Source organism: Kogia breviceps, chromosome 4 (assembly GCF_026419965.1).
Source record: "Kogia breviceps isolate mKogBre1 chromosome 4, mKogBre1 haplotype 1, whole genome shotgun sequence".
Classification (NCBI taxonomy): Eukaryota; Metazoa; Chordata; class Mammalia; order Artiodactyla; family Physeteridae; genus Kogia; species Kogia breviceps.
This window is the reverse complement of record NC_081313.1, coordinates 41,969,883-41,990,264: the sequence shown is the minus strand read 5'-3', so window position 1 is coordinate 41,990,264 and position 20,382 is coordinate 41,969,883. Positions and strand designations below refer to the sequence as shown.

The following is a 20,382-nucleotide window of genomic DNA, read 5'->3' as shown; positions in this document are numbered from 1 at the left end:
CTCATTTCTCTGTTTAACCTGTAGTGTGTGCTGTCTATGGAACACGATTTGAACATAATGATGACATCTAATTAGTAAGCACTAGTCCTGCATACTAGTCACTATGTTAATCTTCATAAGCCCCTGAAGGAATTGCCAGCCATGTGACTCTGTAAATATTGCTGGTATGCTACTGTGTGTTTCTTATTCCCATGAAGAATAATTTAAGCTTTTCCTTGCTGCCTTACTCTAGTAAATCAGGTCCTTGTGTATAATATTACTGAAATGTAAACACAGTTGTGTTGAAATTATGACCCACTTGCTAATTTGAACTGTATGAAATGTTAACTAAATGCTTCTGTATTTACACAGGTATATTTATTTATTGGATAAGCATAGTTGGAAGTGTTTCATTTAAGTGTGATTATCTGACCCTCTTGTGCTGCAGCTGACGGGCAAGTTTTCCACCATAGTGATACAATTCAAGTTTTCTGGGTATTTTAAAAACTAAATATCTAGGAGATAAAGCTGTGAAATCTCAAGAAAAATTAAGAATGGCACATAGCCAATTCATGTCATCAAATTATGCTCTCCAACTTTGAGGATGGTTGTAAATTTTACCAGCTTCTTGAGCAGTAAGGTAACTGTAAACAGTTAGGTTGTTTGAATCACAACTTCCTACATTTGATGACACAATAATTTAGATGGCTTGTACCTTGCTAAATTAGGTCTGATTCTGGTGTGAGTTGGTTGGTGTTTATTAACAGGAAACAGAAAACATCCTTGATGAGATCTTTGTTTTTGTTTGGTAGCAGGTAACAAAATAAAGGCTCGTATTTAGTCAAGTCTCCAGTTAATAAAGGCAAACATCATACCTTGACTCCTTACATATTGTCCCAGGGGAAAAAAAAAAAGCAGAGAAACAAGTTTATAAACGCTTCAATTCCCTAGCAAAACCAAGTAATTTGGAGTTGTGGGAGTTAAATATTCTTTTAAAATAGCTCCTTTCTTTAGTCCACTGCTGAAGTTTGTAGTACAGTGGCTGAACATAGCATTCAATAAATTTTAGCTATTAGCTTTTTTCAAGAAAACAAGTCTTAATCTAAAAACTTACTCAAAAAGGTAATGGGTGCAGCTACAATAGACAACAAATTTGAGGAATCAAAGTGAAAAGAAAATGACAATTAAGAAATGCAAGGCAGGGACTTCCCTGGTGGCACAATGGTTGAGAATCCGCCTGCCAATTCAGGGGACACGGGTTCGAACCCCGGTCTGGAAAGACCCCACATGCTGTGGAGCAGCTAAGCCCACGTACCACAACTACTGAGCTTGTGCTGTAGAGCCTGCGCGCCACAACTACTGAAGCCCACGTGCCTAGAACCCGTGCTCTGCAACAAAATGAAGTCACTACAGTGAGAAGCCCACGCACCACAATGAAGTGTAGCTCCCGTTCGCCGCAACTAGAGAAAGCCCGCGCGTTGTAACGAAGACCTAAAACAGCCAAAAACAAATACCTACATTTAAACAAAAAAGAAATCAAAGGCACCAGGATGCATAGTATGTTGCCTTTTTTTTTTCAGTATTTAATTAATTTATTTATTATTTGGTTGCACCAGGTCTTAGCTGAGGCAGGCAGGCTCCTTAATTGTGGCATGTGGGTTCCCCAGTTGCAGCATGTGAACTTAGTTGTGGCATGCATGTGGGATCTAGTTCCCTGACCAGGGATCGAACCCGGGCCCCCTGCATTGGGAGCGTAGAGGCTCAACCACTGTGCCACCAGGGAAGTCCCTGTTGCCTTTTTTTTTAACCTAATAAGATAGTTGTGTATTTCCTGAAGAATTTAGTGAATTAATTACTTTTTCTTTTTTACAGTGCCACCTTCGGGAAAGACAAGTTTCGTTTTAATTTAGTGCAAATACATCCTTATTGGATTGAGCTACGTCAAATACCTGAAGATTAGGCATAATTAAGACAAAGTTTGTTTTAGTTTAATTGATTATCATGAGAATGTCTACTCTGATTTTTTCTGCCTGGCTGTGTTCAAGGCAGAAGATCAACCTGTAAGTTTTAAAATTTTGATGTGGGGCATTAAAAAAGTGATTGGAAAGAGAATGCATATGGTTTCTAATTTATTTTCTTTCAGGACATCATACTTACATCATAATATATAAAGTATGCAATTTTAATGTTATATACAGGAGATTTAACAGTCTCCCTTGGTAGTTTGTTCCTTTACTCAGTCTCATAAGGGAATTTTCCATTATATTGAATGAAACATGAAATTAAACTATTACTTTTAGTATTTAAAATAGTACCCAATGGATGAATAACTGGTTGAGGAAGCAGGAATAGTTCAGATTAAACAATCTGGGGGAAAAGGGGAAGAGCTGCAAGACCTCTCCAAGGCTGCATTGTTAGCCACTGGCCACATATGGATACTGAGCACTTGAAATGCAGATAGTATGAATTGAGCTGTGCTACAAGAGTAGAATATGCACAGGATTTTGAAGGATTAATAAAATAATCTTACAATATCTTATTAATATTTTATATGGAATACATATAGAATTTATGTTTTCTTTATATTAGGTAAATAAAATAAATTATTTAAATTGATTTCACCTATTTATTTTTACTTTTCTTAATGAGGCTACTAGAAAGTTTAAAATTATATAGGTGGCTTCTGTTACATTTCTTTTGGGTAGCACTGCTCTAGAGCCTACATATTATAGTGGCAGTAGCACTCATAACAATGATAGATTTACTGAGCACATACCATGTGCCTGGCCCTGCACTAAGTGCTGATAAGAAACCTTCAAGTAAAGTTCCATGATCACTCAAGTTTTCACCTGGAATTGAGAGATTAAATAATTGCTCAAGATATCACAGCTAGTAAGTAGAAGAGGGGGTATTGGAACCAAGTATGACTCCACAGCCCACTTTCTTAATATCTACATTATAGTACCTCATGGAATAACCTTTACTTGGAATCACAGAAATCAGAGCTATGTAGAAAAGGTAGGGCTTTAATTCAAAGTTTCAGTTTTATAGTTGGGAAAAATGAGGCCAAGATCTCCTGGACAAGAGAAGTTAAATGATTTGTCCAAGATCTCCTGTAGCTGAGTCTCATATAGTTTACCACTTCATTTGGGTTGGGATGAATTATGATAAATCCTAAGCAGGAGAAGAAGAGTGTTCTATGACATCAAATAATTGGGGGTTGGGATATGGTCTGAAAAGTCAAGAAAGGAAGTAATGTTTGAACTGAGCTCTGGAATAAGGGCAGAAGTTAACTATGTCAAAGAGGAGGGACAGTAGGATATCACAGCAGAATCTCTACAGTTTTCTAGTAAGAGCTTGCTTAAAGGAAGGTGCTCACACACTTAGCTGAAGACATCTCAGAGTGGTGGGTTCCTGTGCTAGTCTCATACATAGACTTGGGCCATAGGGCTTAAAATCCCAGACCTTTCATTATCTCCTCCTTTGGAAATCTTTATCCGTTTTCTCTCATCTTCTGTGTCCCAGGTTTCACTTGTTAGGTTGCAGATGATCCATAAGCTGCTCTGTTCATTTCTTGATATTAGCAGATCAAGACCTCTTAAAACTTATGTGTGCTTTTTCTAAGAGGGCAACTGAAAGGGATCATTTACAGATTAAGATTCCAAACTATCTGTATGTTTTCAATGGAAATACATCCAACTAGGGAAAGACCATTAAACTCACTGTAATTTTTTTAGTCTTTTTTTCCCATTTACTTTACTCTTGTGACTTTTACCACCTTTTTTTTCCAATTAAAAAAAAAGAATTTATGGTATCTTGGACTAAGATGATGAATTTATGGTATCTTGGACTAAGATGATGGCTGTGAAGATCTGAGCAAAATTTAGGTGGTAAAATTGACTGGACTTTGTGATGGATTGAACAGGGAGAAGGAATGAGATGTCAAGGATGACCCCTAAAATGCTGGCTTATATCACTGGATGGATTATGGCACATTCACTAAGTTGGTGCATATTGGAGGAGGCCAAGATTTGGGGGGAAGGTCATTAGTTCAGACCAGCTAGAAGTTTGAGGTGCCTGTGAAACATATTGGTCTGGATTATGTATGGGTCACTGACACAGTGGACAAGGTTGAGATTACCCATGGATGGTAGGTACAGTGTTAGTGGGGGGCTGGAGCTGGTCTGTACTGCTCCATGAGCCAATTTCCTCTGCATGATGTCATGTTGGTAACTTGAAATAGGCAATGGTGGAAGTATGTACACCACAGAAATTGGCAAAAACTTCAAGTTTTAGGTCTCTTCCTGCCTCCCAGCTGATTATCAGCATGCCACTGATAAAACGTAAACATTTCAAAAGCCTAGTAAGAAGAATGAACCAGTAGTAACTACTGAGAAGGAGGAAAACCAAGAATGTGTAGTGTTGCTGAAAATGGAAAAAATTTCAAGTAGGAGGGCATGATGAGTAAACTCAACTATTGCTCACTTTTATCAAGTAAGATGAAAAGTGAGACTTATGGGCTGTAGCAATGGGGAAGTGATAGTGAGTAGGTTGAGGAGTGAGCTGGAGTTAGGAACCGAGAGTGGGGTATAGACAAATCTTTTGAGAAGCTTAGCTGTGGGGAGGATAGTCTAGAACACTAGCTGGAGATTTATACACATTTCAGTGCTTATTGGATGAATCCAAGGGAAAGGTTGCCAACAAGGTAGGACAGGGAGGGCTGGGGGGATACTACTACAGTATGGATCCCGAGATGAGATGATGGTAAAATTCCTAGAGAAATTAACCTTAGGAGAAGGGCTATTTTCTCTACTGCATAAGAGAGAATGAGGAAAATGGTGTCACCGGTTGGGTTTCCCAGGAGGCAGACTTGGATTTATTTTTCTCAGATTTACCTTCTAGTTTATGAATTTTTTCTGACATGAGTTTTAGATACTTTAATATACTTGTGAGATTTCTCTGGTTATGACAATCGATAACCATTGTGAAGTATGACACTCAAAAGTGATATCTGCAGATATGGTCGGCCCCATACAAAGGAAGGAGTAACATTTCTCTCCTGAGGACACTACATTTCTATTTTAAAAAAAGTTTTTTACTGGAGTATAGTTGATTTACAATGTTGTGTTAGTTTCATGTGTACAGCAAAGTGAGTCAGTTATAAGTATACGTATATCCATCTTTTTTTAGATTATTTTCCCATATAGGCCATTACAGAGTATTGAGTAGAGTTCCCTGTGCTATACAGTAGGTTCTTATGAGTCATCTTTTTTATATATAGTAGTGTGTATATGTCAGTCCCAATCTCCCAAATTTTCTGTCCCCCCTTTACCCCCGGTAACCATAAGTTTGTTTTCTACATCTGTGACTCTACTTCTGTTTTGTAAATAAGTTCACTTGTACCCTTTCTTTTTAAAGATTCCACATATAAGGGATATCATATGAAATTTGCCTTTCTCTGACTTACTTAACTCAGTATGACAATCTCTAGGTCCATCCATGTTGCTGCAAATGGCATTATTTCATTCTTTTTTATGGCTGAGTAATATTCCATTGTATATATGTACCACATCTTCTTTACCCATTCATCTGTTGATGGACATTTAGGTTGCTTCCTTGTCCTGGCTATTTTAAACAGTGCTGCAGTGAACATTGGGATGCATGTATCTTTTCGAATTATGGTTTTCTCTGGATATATGCCCAGGAGTGGGATTGCTGGATCATATAGTAGCTCTATTTTTAGGTTTTTAAGGAACTTCCATACTGTTCTCCATAGTGGTTGTATCTGTTTACATTTCCACCAACAGAGTAGGAGGGTTCCCTTTTCTCCATACCCTCTCCAGTATGTATTGTTTGTAGACTTTTTGATGATGGCCATTCTGACTGGTTTGAAGTGTTACCTCATTGTAGTTTTGATTTGCATTTCTCTGATAATTAGTGATGTTGAGCATCTTTTCATGTACTTTTTGGCCATCTGTATGTCTTCTTTGGAGAAACGTCTATTTAGATCTTCTGCCCATTATTTGATTGAGTTGTTTGGGTTTTTTTGACATAGAGCTGCATGAGTTGTTTATATATTTTGGAGATTAATCCCCTGTCAGTCGCTTCATTTGCTAATATTTTCTCCATTTCAACTCATTCTGTGGATTGTCTTTTCATTTTGTTTATGGTTTTCTTTTCTGTGCAGAAGCTTTTAAGTTTAATTAGGTCCCATTTGTTTTTGTTTTTATTTTCATTACTCTAGGAGGTGGATCAAAAATGATATTACTGTGATTTATGTCAAAGAGTGTTCTGCCTATGTTTTCCTCTAAGAGTTTTATGGTGTCTGGCCTTACATTTAGTCTTTCATCCATTTTGAGTTTATTTCTGTGTATGGTGTTAGAGAGTGTTCTAATTTCATTCTTTTACATGTAGCCATACAGTTTTCCCAGTACCACTTATTGAAAAGACTGTCTTTTCTCCATTTTATATCTTGCTTCCTTTGTTGTAGATTAGTTGACCATGGGTGTGTGAGTTTATTTCTGGACTTTTATCCTGTTCCATTGATCTACATTTCTGTTTTTGTGCCGACATTACATTTCTATTAATAGAACCTGCATTTTTTTGGTAGCCACATTAACATCATCCTGCTGACTCATACCAACTTGTAGTCAACTAAAACCCCCTATTCTTTCTTATATGGTGGTAGTTTTAAAACATTACTTCTCTTTCTCCATCATAATCATCCTTTGCTTGGAAGAGTATGGTTTTTGTTTTTGTTTTTTTAGTTTGTGAGGGTTTTTTTAAGAATAAGTATAGATTTTATATTTAGCTTGATGAAATATTATTTTGGCGCATTGTTGCAGCCTGGAGAGGTAATTTTAGATTTTGATACTACTGAATTAATTCTTCCAGACATGTTGACTCTTTCAACTCTTATGAGTATTTTAAAAAATTATTTATTTAGGGCTTCCCTGGTGGCGCAGTGGTTGAGGGTCCGCCTGCCGATGCAGGCGACGCGGGTTCGTGCCCCGGTCCGGGAAGATCCCACGTGCCGCGGAGCGGCTGGGCCCGTGAGCCGTGGCCGCTGAGCCTGTGCGGCCGGAGCCTGCGCTCCGCAATGGGAGAGGCCACGACGGTGAGAGGCCCGCGTACCACCAAAAAAAAAAAAAATTATTTATTTGTTTGTTTGTTTTTGGCTGCGTTGGGTCTTCGTTGCTGCGCGAGGGCTTTTCTCTAGTTGCGGCAAGTGGGGGCTACTCTTTATTGCAGTGTATGGGCTTCTTATTGCGGCAGCTCCTCTCGTTGCAGAGCACAGGCCTCAGGCACATGGGCTTCAGTAGTTGTGGCACACGGGCTCAGTAGTTGTGGCTCACAGGCTCCAGAGCACAGGCTCAGTAGTTGTGGTGCGCGGGCTCAGCTGCTCCGCGGCATGTGGGATCTTCCCGGACCAGGGCTTGAACCCGTGTTCCCTGCATTGGCAGGTGGACTCCTAACCACTGCACCACCAGAGAAGCCCTCTTATGAGTATTTTTGATGATTCAACAGTACCTTAAAAGCAAACTATACAACTATACAACCAAAAAATACAAATGATAAGCCATGGGCTAGTGAAGTCTTAAATAGGCAGACCCTCTGTTTATAATATCCTGCCTTTAATTTTTCAAAGGTAAAATTTGGGATGTTAATGATCCCAAGTACCTCACATGATTTCAGATAAGAAGAGAGCTTTTTAGAGTACTTACGTTATTTAGTGCTTTAATAATTCCTACACGGGAACAAAGACATTATGTTGTGCTTCATATAGGCTTAAGTATTTGAATGAACATTTTTAAACACCAAGTACCATGTGTGGATTTAAGTAAAAAAAACAAACCTGAGGTGACTTTCCTGGCGGTCCAGTGGTTCAGCCTCCACACTCCATCCCTAGTCCGGGAACTAAGATTCTCACATGCCAAAAAAAAGAAAAAATACCTGAGATTTTTCTCATGTGCAGAATAAATATTTTAAAGGTAACCTTACATTAAAAAAAATAATTTCCATTAAAAAAATGCAACTGAAAAAATTAAGAAAAATGGCTAACATCCTCATGAAGGAAATCCTCTTATTTAATCAATAAAGCTATTGGTATTTCTGGTTCTCAGTACCAAGAATTGTTCAGACTAAAGGTCAAGTTATAGTGAAAGAAACTAGAAGTGAAACAAGGTGAGAATAAGTTAGTGAAGCTCTCACGTGTCACTGGAGATGGATGAGCCTGGATTTCAGAGGGTAATGTCTTCCGTCACTGAACAAAGACTATGCTTCCCTCTTTTATAGACTCCATATCACCACACTCTATAAATTATTAAAATGATTAAAAGACCAAGCTTTAGTCTTTGGGAATGGTTTGCTAAGTACATTTGCTTGATTTGCTAAGTAGAACAATTCAGAATTTAAAACAAAAACAAATCAAGTAGAAATGATTTTGTTGAATATGACCTATTTCATTCTTACTAAAATGTATGTAATGAATAAAATTAAAAATTTAAAACAAAATATAGAGTATAAGGGCCAGTTTTGTCCTTTGAGCACATTATTTCAATTAGGATAATAAGAGGATATGATGGCTTAAATGGAATTACATTGAAAACTTCAACCATGGAACAAGTTTCATCTATTTAGAATGCAAATTTTTAATTTGGAGAAAAAGAAACCCTCCTGCAATGTTGGTGGGAATGTAAATTGGTGCAGCCACTATGGGGAACAGTATGGAAGTTCCTTAAAAACCTTAAAACTAAAGTTATCCTATGATTCTGCAATTCCACTCCTGAGTATATATCTGGAGAAAACTCTAATTCAAAAAGATCTATGTATCCCAATGTTCATAGGAGCACTACTTACAACAGCCAAGACACGGAAGCAACCTGAGTGTGCATTGACAGATGAATGGATAAAGAAGATGTGGTACATATACACAATGTAATATTACTCAGCCATAAAAAAGAATGAAATAATGCCATTTGCAGCACCATGGATAGACCTAGAGATTATCATATTAAGTCAAGTAAGTCAGACAGAGAATGACAAATATATGATATCACTTATATGTGGAATCTAAATATGATATAAATAACTTATTTACAAAACAGAAATAGATTCACAGACATAGAAAACAAACTTATGGTTACCAGAAGGGATAGTGGGGTAGAGGAGATAAATTAGGAGTTTGGGACTAATGTATACACACTACTATATATAAAATAGATAAACAACAAGGACCCACTCTGTAACACAGGGAACTATATTCAATGTCTTGTAATAACCCTATAATGGAAAAAAATCTGGAAAAGAATATATATATGTATAACTGAATCACTTTGCTATACACCTGATGCTAACACAACATTGTAAATTAAAGATACATCAATTTAAAACGGTTATAAAAAATAAATAAATAAAAATAAAATTGATTAGGAGCAGAAACCCTAACATTTGTCTTGGAAGACACTCCCGCATGGGTCTCTCATGTTCCTGAATGTCTTGCTGAATATGCTAAGGATGGGATGCAAGGTCTGGATGACTCTATCTAAACCATTTCTCAGAATTGATTTGCAACAGGCAATCTTGAAGGATGGGGTAACCTCTCCATCTGGGGCAAAGAGCAGGCTTTCTTCTGCTTACTGCAAAAGCAGTGGATCCCCCAATCTAATGCAGTCCTCTCCTCTAATACAACCAACTGGGGGGGAAGGCACCTATTTGGCTCCTTCATACAATCCCTGTGGGATTTAGGGGCTAGGTGAGCTGATGTAAACATGGTGCTCATGTTGCTTGCTGTGTTGTGAATAATAAAATCCTTTGTCTCTGACCTAGGAGTCTTGTGTCTTCTGTCAACATACATGAAACAGTAAGAGGCTAATTTATTAGATTGTAAATAGAATAAAATCAAATCCCAGACCCCAAGGTTTGTATCTAAGTTTAGATACAAACTTTAATGCGTTAATGGTTCCTAGAAAACTTGGAAAAAAGAAGGTATAAGAGCAAGCAATCATAAAATAGGAAAGAAGGGACAAGTATGAATTTTTTAATTAGCGAACTTTTTGCGTGGATTTATCTAAACTGCCTCTCCAACTCTTTACCTTCTGGCTTTGTAAAAAGAAGCCCTGGCTTTAGGGCTAATTGTTCCTTAATGGCACTCTGCTTCTCATGCTAAACATGAGGAAACTAACTTCTCATGTGTGGGTGGGAACTGTTCCAGTGGGCATTCGTGGTTCATGGTCAGATATGGTGAAAGGATGACTAGCTGTGACTTAAGGCAGAGAACTACTAAGTTGATAGTACCAACTTCAGTTGGTAATTTGTGAACTGTATGATACAGAGGTGGAAAGAATGTTAGAGCTCCTCATTTTATAAGTAATCTGACTTTTGGGAGAGGAGTTGCTTGGCCAAAACCACACTGCAAGTTAATGGCAGAGCAAGAGTATCTGGCTTGGAGTAGAAGTCCGCTGTTCATTTCACCACTCCAGTTCTATTCTACTTCTCCAGAACTAGTCTCAATTCATAGCAATTATGGGATATTTAACCAAGCTCAGATCTGGTGGATAAGCCAGAATTCAATTCATTTCCAGTTGTAGGCGTGTACAGAAGGTTGCTTGGTGAGCACCGAATTGGAGCACATTTAAATGTGTATTCTCTCCGCCTGCCAGTGCAGGGGACAGGGGTTCGATCCCTGGTCCAGGAAGATTCTACATGCCATGGAGCAACTAAGCCCATGCGCCACAACTACTGGGCCTGTGCTCTAGAGCCCACGTGCCACAACTACTGAGCCCACGTGCCACAACTACTGAAGCCTGTGTGCCCTGGAGCCTATGCTCTGCAACAAGAGAAGCCACCGCAATGAGAACATGCGCTGCTGCAACGAAGAGTAGGCCTCTCCCGCTGCACCTAGAGAAAGTCCGCATGCAGCAGAGAAGACCCAGTGCAGCCAAAAAAAGTAATAAACAAACAAATAAATAAATGTGTATTCTAGTGACATAATCATCAAACTAGAGAAGCCATATGGATTGCTTTTGATTTAGTATATTTCTATTTAGACAATGAGGTTGGAAGTTTAGAATTTATTCACTCAAATTTATTGACCACCTACTATGTGTCAAGCATCTACTGTGTGTAGGATCTGGGCCCAAGGATAGTGTTCTCTGGACAAGTGCTTTATAGAGATGTATTTATTATCCAAATGCTTTTCAAAGTTAGACATCTAAGTACCATTACTTTATCTCAAAAGAAAAATTTATTATTTTAGGGACTTTCTATGAGTTATCTTAATTTCATCATAAATATGTACAGTAGAAAATAATTATCACATTTTGCAGATGAGGAACCTGAGACTTAAAGGGGCAAAATATCATTTTCAATACCTGTCACACAATTAGCAAGTGGCAGGCCTAGGCAGACCCAGGTCTACCTTACCCAAGCACCTTTGCTTTCCACTACACCTTTTGACTCACAAATTTCTTAAAATTGAGTTTATTACATTCTAAGCATAGCCATATTAAGGTTTTCTTTTGTGACTCTATAATCCTAGTTCCATGATTTAGGAAAGGTACTAATCTCATCTACAAATCAATTCAACAAACATTTATTGTATTGTACAATGATGTACAAAGCTTGATGTACAAGACAGTTAGCCATTCTCTGAAGAGGACACAAATATGAAAAAGACAAGATCCTTGTATTCCTGGAGTTGCAACATAGTGGAGAACACACACACACAAAAGCTGGAACTAGTAGCCAATGCAGGGGACAGGGGTTAGACAAACAGTAGACAAAGTAGACAAACAGTACAAAAGATATGCTATGGGAACTTAGGGAAGAGAAAAAAAATCCAACTAGGAAGATCTGAGAAGCCTTTTTGGAAATGAGAACTGAAATTTCATGGGTAAGATTGCCAGGAGAAGATAGGGAAAAAGAACCCAAAGGTGAGGCAGCCTTAGCAAAGGCCAGAAGGCAGGAGAGTGCTGGGCATTACCTATATTGTGGGTGACCAGAGATGCTGGTGGGATTGTGAGAGATGATGCAAGAAAGGTAGATAGATGTTAAAATAATAGAGGACTTGTATGTGAGCTAGAAAGTTTAGAACTTAATTCTATGTGTAAGAAAGATCCTTTCACGGATTTAGGGCAAGTGAGAAATATGATCAACACAAGATAGTGTTTATTGCCTTCTATAGTTTTGTCACTGGATTTCCACTGCTTTGCCTAGTGCATGGCACTTGCTGGGTGTGAATAAACATGTTAAATGAATGGACTAGAGGAGAATAGACTGGAAGTTGAATTATCAGTTAGGTTCTTGTAATCATTCAAGAAGAGGACAGATGTAATCAATACTACGGAGGTGAAAACGACTGTCTTTGGTAGTTGGATTTGGGCACATGGGAAAGAGAGAGTTAAGGCTGGCTTTGACTTTGCTGTACAAGGAAGATAAGTGGTACTGGGAACAAGGTGCATGCAGAGGAATAGGTGGTTTGGGGAGAACGGGAATAGGGAACGATTCTCAATTCTGTTTTGGATTATGTTGTATTTGAAGTGCTGGTAGGATATCTAGTAAAAGGATTATCAGGTCTACAGAATTTATGAGCCCTCTTTTCTTTGAGGAGGGTACCATGTTCATAAGCCCGACTTCATCAGTTGTTTTATACAGATATGTACTCATTTCAGTTTGATAGTTTCCTTACATTACTTAAAATCATGGGGAAGTAACTTAGTACCCTATGCAAGAGCTACACCACAGAGAAAAAGAGAAGGGGAAAATGCTAGAAGTGGTTGGAGGTGAAGTGATATAATGATTTTCGTGCTTTCAGCTGGGCAGACTTTACTCCCCATCTTCATTAATTGGGGTATGGATGGAGAAGACATTTTATTGATTTTACTTTATTTTTTTGAACAAAGTGAGAGCACATTTATTGAGAGACAAAATGAGATCTGCACAAAAGAAAAATCATCCCATGTTCTCGGACAGGAAGAAATTATGTTATATTTTATATAATACAATATATGTATTATATAATATCGTATTATATAATATATGTATTATATTATATAATACAATATAATACATATATTATAATATGTAATTATCTTCAAATTAATATATACATTTAGTACAATTAACCTAATCTCTAATGCTTTCTAAATCTACTTATTGAAAACTTTAGAAGTACTTCATAAGGTAAGAAGGTAATTAGAAATTGTCAGGACAACAACCTAAAATAGAAAGTTTTATTTTCTAGTTATGATTGAGTTACTTACAAGGCTACCCAGACATTCTCATATCTTGAACTTCTGCTCGGTTCTTGAACTTTCTGGTGACTGTGGTGAGAGTTTTACTGCAATATATCATTAGTTATCTGGCTCACCATATATTATTTTGTATTGGAGAAAGACATTTTAAAGGACAGACTCTACTTAGAAGTCATTCAGTAACGGGACGATATGCGTATACACAAACTACTTATAATTGAAAAATAATAAGTCATGTAACCAGAGGTGACGTAGTTTATTGACTGCTCCTCTGACTGAGGCTTTTTTACGTTGCTTTACGTTATTGTCCTACTGATAGTCTGAATTATAAGGGATTCACTGATTCCTTCCCCAGCGCTATTTTGAGCTATACATTCTGGGGAGCAGTCATGCTCAGAGAGTTTATTAGCCCAGGACACCCTGGTCTCCTTCCCTTCCTTTCCCCTCGCTCCTCCGCAGTGAGTGAAGGCCCCCTTCATCCAGCGTCCCCACCTGTCCCACGCCGGCTGGAACTGGACACATCCGCATCAGCGTGGCGCTTTTCCCACCCACCGCCTGGCGGGGCACGTGCCCCGGGGACCGTTGGAGCGAACCCCAACCGTCCCTTTTGTCCGGTAAGCAGCGCGCGGGGAGGTCGGGCTGGCGCGCGGGAGCTGGGCCCGCGAGCCGGGCTGGCTGGCGCAGGGGAGGTGGGCGCCAGGGGGAGGTCGGGCCGGGACGCGGGACCAGCCTCCAGCCCGGCGGGAGGAGGAGCGGCCCGAGGGACGCGACAACCGACCGTTGGAGTTGGGGATGAGGAGCTCTCCGGTTTGCATTTCTGGAAAGCAGTTGAAATCAGTGAAGTAGAAAAAGCAAGTTGCAAAACCGATAAGTATAGTAAGATCCCATTTATGTAGAAAGATTCACAGCGCCAAATTATCTATGTGTACGTATGTAAATGCCCTGGAAAAGGTCTGACGATGCTCTGGGCAAAGGAGTAGCGTGGAAGAGCGGATGGAGGGAGCTTACTTTGTACGCTGTACATTTCTCAGCTATTTAACATTATTATCATTTAGCATGAAAATGTGACCGTGTAATTGAAAAAAAAAACCTGCATTTGGGAAGCTTCGCTATCCTTTTGCTTCCCATAGGTAGGGACCTGCTCAGACTCAGAGCACCGGCAAGAGATGAGTCAGGAAAAGCTTCTTCTCGCTCGCCCTTCTCTCTGCCTCACTACTCTACTTGTTTCCCCCTCACCTTCTTATTCGAAGTCTTTCCAAGTGGCCTTTGCCGTTTGCCGAGGAGCCCTCACAGCCTTTCTCATTATTACAAATCTACCTTCCAAACCCACTCTCAAAGAGGAAACATTTTGAAAACAGGTAATTACTCACAGGCACCTGAACATTTGAACTAGCCATTATTCCTAAAACATATTTGATACAAATTAAAATAAAATGTTTATAGAATATATCTATTTTCTCCTAAACAGGTATACCATAGTTTTTCTATTTGTATGACCACATGATGTTAATTTTTTTATTGTAAGTTTTCATTTTGAACTAACTTGACTTAGAAAAAGTTACAAAAATGGTAGAAAGAATCCCATTGTAACCTTCACCCAGCTTCCCTAAATATTAGCACTTAACCATAATAAATGATTATATACAGGAAATTGGCATTACTATTACTCTATTAACTAATCTACAGATATTATTCACATTTCTACAATTATTCAACAAGTGTCCTTTTTTTTTTCTGGTCTAGGTTTCAATCCAGGATCTCATAATGCATTCAGTTGTCATGTCTACTTAATTTCTTCTGATCTGTGACAGTTTCTCAGTCTTTCTTCATGACTGACCCTTTCAAAGAGTACTATTGGCCAATTATTTTGTGTATGTCCTTCAATTTGGGTTTGTTTAGTATTTTCTCATTGATCAAGTTATAATTTTTTTTGGCAAAAATATCACAGAGGTAATATTGTACCCTTCCCAGTACATTATATCAAGAGGCACATGATGTCCATGTGTCATTAATGGTGACCTTAATCGATTACTTTGTTAAGGTGGTATCTGCCAGGTTTGTCCAATGAAAAGCTGTAATTTTTGTATTTAATCATAGCAGGCAAATATCCTCATCATATGCACACCAATTTTAGCATTCATGGTTCCTGACTGAGACAGTATGTGGTGTTTGCCAAATGGTGATTTTTCTGTTGACATTATTCTGATGTTAAATTTCAATCTGAATATTTAAATGCACAATAACTTTTAAAAGGAAGAAATTTGACTAATATTTTTCTACTTTACACTAGGGGGGAAAAGTCATTTGGAGGCTGTGTGATATGCCACAGAATTAGTGGCTAAAATACAATTGTTGAATGTATTACTTATAGATAACTGAATTCTAAATGAATAATTCACTATTCTTAGTACTTGTAAGGAACATGGGATCTGAAATCCCAATTTACATGAATTTACAAGCTAATTAATTGAATTGGTTTTTATTACTCCCATGTTTGTACCCATTCTTATAAATGGGTGAACATAAAATGGTATTTTAAATAGAACTAAGATTAGAAGTCTTTAATTTTATTTCAATGCATTGCTATTTTTAGTTGGTATTGAAAACTAATCCTTTAAATCAACAATACTTCTGACTCTCATTCAAGATATTTCACTTTACTTAGCCTCAATGTTTGCTGAAAGGATTTACTGGAAGTTGGAATGAGTATCCTTTGAATGCACTGCAAAGAAAGTGGAATTCTTGTGGGTGAAACTGAGAGATCTTTTAACCGAAGGTTATTTGACTAGCAAGCATTTTGATAAATCTCATTTGAAGATTAAGTTACCCTGTGCAGCATTTCCTCTAACCCTCTATCACTGTAAATGGAAAACTGGCCTAAGATTGTATCTTAGCCTTGATGCCATTTTTATTTCAGTATGAAGGAAAGCAGGATAAATGAATTTAGATTTTAAAAATCACTGACCCTTTTGACTATCTGATATCTATTAACCCTTCCCCCTCCTCAAATGCACAAACCCACAAGTTGCATTAGAGGGTCATTTGGGGAAGGGGAAGAGGAGGGAGGAGGTAATGAGGGGGGAAAAGCAGGCTGCCAGACTGTCAGAGGTTTCCCAGACAGTTTCCCCTCCTGCGATACAGCACAGCTCTCCTCTCCTGGCAGCTCAGGTGTGCACAGCCCAACTGGCTCCTTGTCATTTCCCTCCAAACCCTTCCCTCAACCCCCAATATCATCGTCTTCTTTATCACTTAGCCCCCAGTCTGCTCAGCTTTCTTGCTGGGTCTTCACTCCCTATCAGGTCCTCCCCGTCACTGGCCGTTTCACCAACTTTCACTAACCACTGTTAGGGGAGAAAGCTCAGAAGCTGAAGTGAGAGGATCTGACCACTGCCAAATTGTTAGAGCAAAGAATTTCTTGAATAAATTTGTCAATGATTCCCCCCTTTCTCATTAGCATAGAAATCTTGCCACGTTTTCTTGTCTGTTTGAAGATGGAGGAAGAGCTGATGACACTTTGAAGGAACACGCCTAGACTCAGTAGCTTAAGCAAAGGGTGATTAGCGTCAAAGGAGAGGAGGCCGGAGAATTATGTACCCCTCCGATCCCTCAGAGGCAGAGGCAGGATGATGGGGTTGGAGAATGAGAAGTGGGGGCCGAGGAAAAGGGAGCAGGTTTCTTCATTACAGAACATTTTTGTTTCTAAAATGGAAAGAACGTGAATTCCCAGAACCCGCTTCTTCGCCCGCCAACCGCCTTGCCTCCTGCAGCTGTCCAGCCCTACGCTCCTGGCCCGGCTCAGGCCCGCCACCGCTCGCGGCAAAGCTTGGCGCTCCTGTGCGCGCCTCCGTGGACAAAGAGCTGGAGGCTGCGGGGCGCGGCCGCCGGCGGGGAGGGAGGGAGGGAGGGAGAGAGAGAGAGAGAGAGAGAGAGAGGGGTGGGGGGAGAGAGAGAGAGAGAGAGAGAGAGAGAGAGAAAACCCAGGCGCGCGCAGGGGGAATCCCTCCCGGGCTCTGACGTCACCGCAGCGCCGGCCAATGAGAAGCCAGAGAGGGGGATTCCCGCTCTGGCTGCCGCCCCGCCAGCTTTTTAAACCTTACCCTGGGGAAAGCTCGCTGGGAGCGGTGGGAGGAGTGGGGAAAAATGGGAGGTTAGGGGTGAAATATGATCGTCTTGGGGGACAAGACTCCAGAGGTTTGATGATTAAGCGTCAAGACTGGCTTAGACCTGGGGGGCAAAACCAAAAGCGGTCGAGGAGAGGCTACTCTCCAGCCAGGTAGGGCAAACTCTTCCAGAGATGGAATGGAAACTTGAGCGCACCGCCCGGAGGAGGGTCCGGACCGAAGAAGAGATCCTATGGGTGAGTAACGCCCTTTTGTTTCCTCGCCCCAACTCCCTAAAGGGACTTCTTGTCGAAGGCACTGTTTATAATACCTGTTTAGGACCAAGAGGTAGTTCAAAACTCTAAATCCTGATTTTAATTTTGAGTTGTGTAATTTAGTTATATTCTGGAGGTGGCTGTGTTCTTTCAAAAAAAAAGTGAATGTAGTTTGACTAAGTAAGGATCTAGAAACATTCCACGCCTAATATTATGATTTTCCTAAACAGTTTCTATTCATATATGTTGTCTGTATTTTCAAAGGAGGAGGTCATGCGGGTGCTCGCCAGAGACATGAAACAGAAGAGAAGTCAAGATTCTCCCACGGTGAGTGTCCAGTGCTTACTCCAGTTCTCTGTCTTGAATATGACCTCGAACTAATTCTTGCTAACGATATTTGCTGGAAGTATGAATTGGTCTGAAAATATGAAAAATTTTAAAAATCTCATACTATCACTAACTACAGTCTATATATTAAAACATTTTTGTAAGAAATGACGATCTCTGACTGACAAATAATGGTAGTCATTTTAATCTGAATGTTACGTTCTAGTTTTTGCCTCTACAGCAAAAGATGAAGCTTGGATGTGTCAGGTAGGCAGTGCATCTTTAGCTGGCTGTTATAATTTCATTTTAACAGTTGCTAGTTGCACTCCCCTGTTGCGTTCACAAGCTTGCCCCCCAAAGAGACGGAAATGGTGCTATCTTGTGGTCAAGAGGAGAAGTGGCATAATCTACGGTCCTTAGGTTAGTAATTTTAACGGTTGATCCCATGTAGTACTTTTTCACCTTGAAAGTCCGAACCCAAAGGCCTTTAGCTTCTCTTGTGATCAGTGTAAATCATTATCATGATTCACCTTGCTAAATAGTTCACATTCCTTCAGTCTTTACTTATAGATTTTAGTTTCAAACCCATCACCAGTTTTATAGATTTTTTTCTAGACCTTCTTTAAATGTTTCTGTATTTAATTGGTGACACAATAAATTGAACACATAACTTTCAGAATGCAAAGACTAATAGCCTTTGTAGCCGGAGAAAACAAATGACATTTGACTCCTAAAATTCCCTAAATACTTTAATATTTATTTTTCCCAAACAAAGCTGAAGATTTGTGTTGCCTGCCTTTTGTATACCATGACTCCTAGATATTTGACTACCTGATACAGACAACTGGTCTTTTCGTCAGTAAATAGAAGTAATGGGAAAAGCTACAGTTATGTATAACTTTGTTAATTCACTTGTATAGCAGTATCCGAGCCTTTAATTTGTAAAAGCTAAGTGGAAGTATTTTGAAAGTTTTCTTTTTAAGTTTTTGAATAAAGAAAATATTGGTTTTATTTCTTATAGTAGTTTTGGAGGAACAGGTTTTGCCTATAAGTTTTCTTTTCTTTTTTTTATGTTGGAGGTAGGAGTTTATTAATTAAGTTATTTTTGCTGTGTTGGGTCTTTGCTTCTGTGTGAGGGCTTTGCGTGGGCCTCTCACTATCGCAGCCTCTCTTGTTTCGGAGCACAGGCTCCAGACGCGCAGGCTCAGTAGTTGTGGCTCAAGGGCCTAGTTGGTCCGCGGCATGTGGGATCCTCCCAGACCGGGGCTCGAACCCGTGTCCTCTGCATTAGCAGACAGATTCTCAACCACTGCGCCACCAGGGAAGCCCTGTAAGTTTTCTTTAATGTGACTATTAAGATGAAAGTTCTGCCACTATTTCATGTTACAAATTTAGCCTCAGTGACTTTATGGGCCATGAAAAGCAGCAGTGACCTGAATCAGGTAGGCAGTGTATTGTTAGATGGCTGCTTTGGGTCAATTCAGCAGCCACAACTACCCTGCCACTTGCTTCTGGATAAATTCTTCTTGTTAATGAAGTACACTGGTTACCTGTGTGTGATGGGTTGGCAGTGTATTGTTAGCTGGTTGAATATGTGAATGGCATCAGCTAACATGCAACTGCTATCTTATTGCATGTACAATGAACATCAGAGTATAATTAAATCTGTAAGTAACATGTGTGTTTGTGTGTATGTGTACTTTGTGCCACGAACCGGGTCACTCTTTACCATAATGCTTATTACTACTTTTCATTTATAATACAACAAACAGCTTTATAATGATGAAGAAACTACTCCAATTAATTATTTTTAAAATTTCAGGTAATATTCTGGAGTCTCTAATACTTGTAGACAGTATTAAAGTATTTGTGAAATTATATGTTTTAAATGTAAAATTTAGAATATAATGACAATTTGGAATGGAAAACCTAAAATGTTTCCTCAAATTTTCAGCTAAGTCTTTAGAATTCTTTCTGGATGATTAGTTTCTTAATTTGACATTAGAGTAGGTCTCAATTACCATGTGTGTGTACAGCTAAAGGGAGAATTGAAGTAACTTTCCAGATGAGTCAGTCAACTAAAACATTTTCACTTGAATATCAAGAGAGTTGGGGATTTGGGGGGTTAAGGGATGGGGCTGAATTGTTCGGAAGATTTGCCTTGAGTCTTCATTTTCTGTAAAATCACAGACTCATACAGTGTTTGGAAGAGAGCATGATATTTAGTTTGTGAAGGGGGAGAACTGACCGCACAATATAATTTAAAATATTTTCTCATTCCCTTGGAGGCCATTTTGACTCATGGAGCCGTGTCAGGTGTGTGCTGGGTCCCAGACACACTGTGGTTGTATAAACATTTGCAGCAAGTTCATGGAACTGACTTTGGTGGTCTGGTCAATTATTAACACCCTAAATGAGAAGTGAGAAATGTATCACATTCTCTACTGC

At 39.2% G+C, this 20,382-nt stretch overlaps 1 protein-coding gene across 1 annotated transcript in view; it reads left to right on the top strand.

The window, feature by feature from the left end:
• The first annotated feature begins 17,526 nt into the window (after window positions 1–17,526).
• The window catches only part of CDC20B (cell division cycle 20B), a 58,252-nt gene continuing 55,396 nt past the window's right edge, over window positions 17,527–20,382 (top strand). Inside the window, exons 1-2 of the mRNA XM_059061131.2 lie at window positions 17,527–17,589; window positions 17,872–17,934. Coding sequence (XP_058917114.1) covers window positions 17,527–17,589; window positions 17,872–17,934 — 126 coding nt within the window. The remainder of the gene's footprint in view (window positions 17,590–17,871; window positions 17,935–20,382) is intronic.